The sequence below is a fragment of the Bidens hawaiensis genome, unplaced genomic scaffold (assembly GCF_021521415.1).
Source record: "Bidens hawaiensis isolate Kalapana, Puna unplaced genomic scaffold, B.hawaiensis_p1.1 tig00018650_1, whole genome shotgun sequence".
NCBI classification, from domain to species: domain Eukaryota; kingdom Viridiplantae; phylum Streptophyta; class Magnoliopsida; order Asterales; family Asteraceae; genus Bidens; species Bidens hawaiensis.
Genome location: NW_027492820.1, coordinates 205,774 through 212,807, shown reverse-complemented (window position 1 = coordinate 212,807; position 7,034 = coordinate 205,774). Strand labels below are relative to the sequence as shown.

The 7,034-nt window shown below is 37.0% G+C and overlaps 1 protein-coding gene across 1 annotated transcript; it reads left to right on the top strand.

The window, feature by feature from the left end:
• The first annotated feature begins 5,336 nt into the window (after positions 1-5,336).
• Positions 5,337-6,485, top strand: LOC143556547 (uncharacterized). The gene is made up of 2 exons (XM_077045837.1): positions 5,337-5,519; positions 6,051-6,485. Exons 1-2 carry the CDS (start codon positions 5,337-5,339, stop codon positions 6,483-6,485), a joined length of 618 nt encoding a protein of 205 aa, XP_076901952.1.
• Positions 6,486-7,034: the final 549 nt, after the last annotated feature.

The following is a 7,034-nucleotide window of genomic DNA, read 5'->3' as shown; positions in this document are numbered from 1 at the left end:
ACATCAATTGATGTGAATTAAGCTCAATATCAATTGAATAATCCAATCAACATTAATTGATGTGAGTCTGATTACGAACTGATTACACTTCAGATTGATGTCAATTAACAGCTAAACACTGAGTAATTGATTCAAATTCTAGCCGCAAAGTTTCAGAATTCATACTATTACAATTAACATTCAAATCAACATCAGTTGATGTTAGTTAAGCTCAATATCAATTGAATAATCGAACAGTGGCTCTAATACCACTTGAGAAACCACTGTGAATCGATTGATTTCAATTTTTACATAAACGATCTAGTTCTTGATATACTCAGTTGATAATACGATTATTGATTACGTTAACGAGTGTGTGTGATTAGAGAATTGGGTAGCATAACGGTATCTCGAAAATAACAATAACACACTAATTATTTATAAGCACGTAAAGACTATATATAGAAGACAACCCCATTCATTATACATTACATAACGAATGGGGACCATTCATCTTCATCCCCTATCTAATACTTAAGCAACAAAGAATGACTCATTCGTTGTGCGTCATTCGTTAAACATGGTTAATGAACGGTCTATAATCATAGCGAATGGGCTCATTCGTTTTACAAACCATAACAAATGACCCTTAAATTAACGGATGGACACATTCGTTATACATAGCAAAACGAATGGTCTAATACATAACGAATAGCATATATGAAATCCCTAAATGACCTTTACATTAATAATAAATAATTATAATTAATAAAAAAAGACAGAGACGACGAAACCATGTACTAACAGAAGGGACTTTTCTGGCATTTATCTTGAATTGGCTCAAGACATCATTCACATATTTTGTCTGATGAATAAAGATACATGCGTCAGATTGGTAAACCTGCAACCCTAAGAAGAAACTCACCTCTCCCATCGAACTTATTTTGAACTTGGTTTGCATCGTATTTCTCGAAATCCTTACATAACTTGTCGTTTGAAGAGCCAAAGGTAATATCATCAACATAAATCTGGACTACAAGGAGATCATCTTCCACAGTCCCTCGTTTGAAACCGTATCAATAAGATGGTCAGATAGTGGGCTTTACAAAGCTCTTGAAGCTTGGTGAAGACCTTAGAGAGCCTTGTTTAAACAGTAAACATGCTCAAGATAATCTAGATCTTCAAAACCAAGAGGCTATTCAAATACACATCATCATGATCTTTCCCGTTAAGAAACACATTCTTAACGTCTATTTGATATACCTGAAATTCTTAAAGGCAACATAGGCTAAGAAAATACGTATAGTCTCCAATCTTGCAACCGGAGCATATACATCAGTGTAGTCCATGCCTTCTTGCTAATTAAAACCTTCTACCACTAATCGTGGTTTGTTTCGCACGATGACCCATGATCATCTTTCTTACATTTAAATACCCATTTTGTTGGGATAGCCTTTTAACACAATCTAGATTATCAATAAGATCCCGAACACCCATTATAACGGACTACTACAACTCCTCTTGCATTGTTTCTACCCAATATGAATCTTGAAGTGCGATAGGATCATTCATCGGTTCAATTTGAGATAAGAAACATGTGTACCTGGTGATACCCTTGATTCCCAATGCATGCATGTTCGCATATGCACACAATACGTTATCATCACATACATTGGCAACTTGTTGTCGCGTGCGAACACCTTCATTCACATCACCAATGATATAGTCCTGACTATGATAAAAATGATTCCGAAGCGTCGGATTTTCAGGAACTACAACGTTTTCTTGAAGATATTTTTACGTTTTTTCAGCCAAATGATCATTCAAAGGTTAGGAAGATTCTTCAACGTGTAACTTTGAAACATATTGAGTGTCAACAAATGGAGCGGAGGAATAATCTTCAAAGTCGGCATCATTAGAAGATATAGAAACATCGTCTAATGCTTCTTATTGACCCTGTACAAAATTATCGCCATAATTAGAAGAACTTGATATGGAAAACAATTGTTCTTCCAAATAAGAACGAACCAAATCTTCAGTTTGTACTACAACCCTTGCCGGCATGTGGTGTAGTGTATCGTTGACAATCAACATGATAGATTCCTCTACACATCCATTAAAGAAGTTAAAAACACGTTTCCTAGGTGACGCATACCCAAGAAAGTAGCCTTCAATGGCTTTCTCTTCGAATTTTCCCGCATCTCTTTTTAACATTGTGCAAGGACACACAAAGGATTCGAGAAATTTAAGATTCGGCTTACAGTTATTAAGCATCTCATAACTTGTCTTTTTGAGCTTCTAAAGCATGCGAACACGATTCGATGTATAGCATGCGGTATTCACAGTGTCGTTCCAATATTGAGCAGGAAGCTTAGAATCCGCCAACAATGTTCTAGCCGCTTTGACTAACGTTTTGTTTTTCCTTTCAGCCACACCATTATGTTGTGGCACATACAAAACACTATTATTGATGTATACCGCGTTAAATACAGAAGAAATCAAGCATACGACTATTCAACTATGTGCCATTATTATTTCGAATTCGTCTCACTTTATGTTCGTAAAGTGATTCAATCTTACTGATCAAATTTTGTACTTGAACTCTTGTATGATCTTTTGTACTCATAAATAACACCCATGAGAATCTTGTATAGTTGTCGGTGACAACCAAACGTTATAGATCTCCAGCAATACTCTAACGGTTCACTGGACAAAACAAATCCATATGAAGTCATTCTAAAGGAGTAGTGATAGAGTTAATTTGCTTCAACGGGTACGATTTATTCTTCTATTTACCCTTTTTGCATACAACACAGTAATCAGTCAATTTGAAATTCTTTAATGAAACACCATCCATCAAATCATTTGGCATCATATGATTCATTTTTATGAACGTGGATGTGACGCATTCTTCTGTGAAATAAGAACATGTCCTTCTTAGTTTCTTTAGAGACGAAACACATTGCAGTAGAAGAAGATAATATTTTAGACGCCATATCTAACACATATGTCGGTCCCTCTTTCTTGGAAAACTCACTAAATCACCGTCGTAACCCACACTGAAGTGTCGACAAGAAGGTTAACAACGCTACTATTTTGTAAAGAACACTAGAGTATTAATGGCGGAATCACTAACACTTTAATTGTTTCACACTAAACACTAAAGTAACAAACACACACAATAACTCAGAAGATTTCCATTTAATATTACGAAAGATACAAATGAAAATCAATTAGGGTATAAAACTGGAATGTCAGGATCCTTAGCAGATTTCGTACAAGATTGGGTCTGCCATCAAAATCACTATTCTATCGCAGGTGTCAGGTGTGACATCTAACATTCCACTTTTAGAAACCCAAACCAATGGTACATATTCAAACGTATTACAATAAATGCTAAGTGTAAAACAGGTCTTCGGGCAAGCTTTGCAACATGTGTCTTTATCGAGTAGACCTGGTAACCATTAAGTGTGCTAGGGAACAGTTATTTGGGAAAACTTTACCTAGAATATTTTTTATTCACCTAGCAGACTTCAATCCTCATGACCATATTAAACATTGCTCGATAGAGTCCTACGAGCAAACTTGTTCTTCAGAAATCCCTTCAACCGTTTGTTAAACTTACTTATTGAACAAACCCAAGTGTGCTGGTAACACCGCAGCTTGCTCTGAGTTGAACCTTGCTCGAAAAAAGTCCTTAAGTGATTTTCTTGATCAACTTCCTTCAAGCTTCCTGGGATCAATGTTTATTAAGAATAAACCTTTCTAGATTTACTAAAAGACTCGGTTTCAGCTTGGTTTAGTCAAGAGTTTGTTAGGAAACAAACCTTTCTTGACTTAGAAGAACAACCTTGCTAGACAAAGTGAACCATGCTCGGATCAACACTTTAGAGGAATTATAGAAGATAACCTTTTTGGGAAAGCAAAATACCTTGCAAGGATAAGTAAAAGCTTGCTGGGAAGCCTGAGCTTACTCGGTTTCCATACCTATCCGTTTTCAGAGAGGTTAAGAAGTTTCCAATCTTCCTTTAGTCTTCTCTCGTCCCAACAATCTCCGATAGATTGGAACAACCTCAGCTGTATCAAAACACCTCTAAGGTTACATACACTTTTCCAAAATACACATCAAATTTCAAAAGAGAAATTACATAACATAATGGAAAATATTACAAGTTGGAATTCTATCCCATGGACATTACAAAGCAAACCAAAGCTAAAAATAATATCATCTTCTTGAACTTGAAGCTTCCATACTTCTATCCAACCTTACCGTTGCGACCTTCTCCTTAAATAATAATAATTGTGTGTGGTGAGGATGTGGAGTGGGCAAAGTTAATTGATTATATCCTCTAGATCCTCCACATGCAGAAATTCCAAATCAATGTCTTCCTTTATAAGTGCCCAAGGCTATCTGAGTTTCGAAGAATGAGGGAATCATCATTTTCTTCCATTGCAATCGCAGTAATCTTTCCATTCCTTTGGGCTTCGTGATTCGGCCTTGTCATCTGCTGCCTCATACTTAGACATTCCTTCAAATTGGCAAGAGGATTGGTGTATTTAGACTTCTACTTATAAGAAGCATCAGCCAACTTAATGTCCAATATCTTTCGTTTCCTTTTCATCCTTTCAAACTCCGATAGATCCCACTTCCTCTTCTTATTCAGTATTGGGAACCCTTTCCTTGCCTGATCTCTGAGATGTTTAGACAGTTCATTTTGTTGTCGCCTAGCAAAGGAATTCCTGTTATAATAATCATATAAGCTCATTCTGGCCATTTCTTCCAACTTCTACCTATTGAAGTCCATAAAATCATCGTTGAATTTTATATCTCTCAACTCACCAATAGTCATTATGACTTTCAAAGATTCAGATCTTGCATCAATGATAGCTTCTTTGGTTTGTCCACCTCAGAAGGTGGCCTTTGTTGTCTCTATTGAGAAGCTCTAGTGGTTGGTATTGGTACACTTATAGTTGAGAGCATAGAAGTATGGTTTTTCTTGTAAATATGGACTCTCACATGCCCAGACTTCAAAAGCTTTTCAATTACTTTCTCCTTAGACAGCATTACTAGATCCAGATAGTTTTCTCCCTCCTTGGCCAAAGTAGTGATCATGCCCATGATCTCCTCATCAGTTCCACCTGCAAGGACAGATCGTTCTCATGAATAGGTTCTCCAATGGGTCCACACTAGAATTGTAGTAATTTCCTCTTTTCAGCCTAAAGCTTCTCCCACTCAACCTTTTTAGTATAGAATAAGTCTTTTAGTTGACTCTTACCACGGTTGTCAAACACTCCTTCAACCATTCCTTTACTAAGCATCAAGACTTTGAGGGTCTTGATCTTGTTTTCGTATTCCCATGGCTCAAAGATTCCTTTGGTCTAATGGGGATTGTTGCCGGGGAAAAGCTAAAGTGGCTTGGGAGGCTGTTTGCCTTCCTAAATTTGAAGGTGGTCTTGGTATTCGAAGGTTGTCCGAGTTTAATGTTGCGCTTTTGTCTGCTCATATATGGAAATTGCTTAGTAACAAGGAATCTCTTTGGGTCAGATGGATTCATACATATAAACTGCGGGGCGTTAGCTTCTGGGCTGTCCAAAAGCGGGGTAATATGTCTTGCACTTGGAGAAACCTCTTACAGATTCGGCAAATGGTGAGACAATTTTTCTGGTTTCGTATTGGGAACGGTGACTCTACTTCTGTCTGGTATGATAATTGGTGTACTACACGTCCTCTGATTGATATGGTGTCTACTAGATCAATCCATCGGGAGGGTTTTTCTTTATCTGACAGAGTTTCAAATTTAGTTGAGGAGGGTATTTGGAGGTGGCCGGTTGAATGGAATTCTATTCTTCATTCTGTGCAGTTTCCTTCAATTCAAAATCAAAAAGATGATGAAGTTTGGATCAAAGATTTGAATGGAAAGTTTGTTCAGTTTTCTGTTAAGGATATGTGGCATGCTATTCGATCTAAGGATCGCAAGGTCACTTGGTTTAATGTTGTATGGTATCCTAACTGTATTCCTAAGCACGCTTTTTTATTGTGGCTGATCATTAAGAATCGTTTAAAAACTCAGGATAAGGTAAGATATTGGGAGAACCGAACTGATGTCAGCCAGGTATGTCCGCTGTGTGATGTTCAACCTGATTCTCATGGTCATTTATTCTTTCGTTGCTCGCTTTCACTCAAAGTCTGGAAAGGTGTATGTGAGTTTGCTAAGATTGATTCATATTCTGATATGTGGGGGGATATCTTGGTGAAATACGAGTCTTTTGCTTCTAGTAAATCGGCGGATGTGGTTACTGCTAAACTTGTTTTAGCAGCGACTTGCTACCTGATTTGGCAGGAAAGGAATTTAAGACTATTCAAAAATCAAAAGAGGGATTGCAGTCAGATCATTGATGCGGTAGTGGGCATTGTCAGATTAAAACTTCTCTCGAGTCGGTTTCGTTCAAGCTCAAGGAAGTGGATGGAAGTTTGGAAGCTGCCTAATGCTACATTAGAAGTCTAATGTTTATTTTGTTTTCTTGTAGTTTAATGGGCTGTGTTTAGTGGGTTTTTAGGCTAGCGAGTGGTATGCCTCTCGTCTAGTTTTTGTGGTTGTGTTTTTTTGTTGCCGTTTTGATACTCTGTCATTACGCCAGTTTTTATTTTTATTATAGCCTGGGTACAAACCCTTTTACCCAAAAAAAAAAAAAAAAACATATTGAACTGGCTCATCCTTCAGAAACACCAATGGAGGAGCCTTATGAACCTTTGATGATTCTTCCTTTTCATGATCAAAATTTTCCATTTCTACCTTATACATGGCCAATTTTTCATCTTTGCCCATACTTTAAGTTTCATCTCCTCTGCCTCTTGCCTCCATCAACCCACTGCACTTTCTCCTTCTCAGCAAGAGTCATAATTATTGGCCTTTTTTTACTTCAAATTGTATTTTCCTTGATATTCTTTTGAAGTGTGTTTCGAACTGTTACTTGCTCAGTCTATTAACAAGTTCAATTGAAAATCCATGATCAATCAACATTTTACACTTTCCTCAATACTTTCTTTATAATCT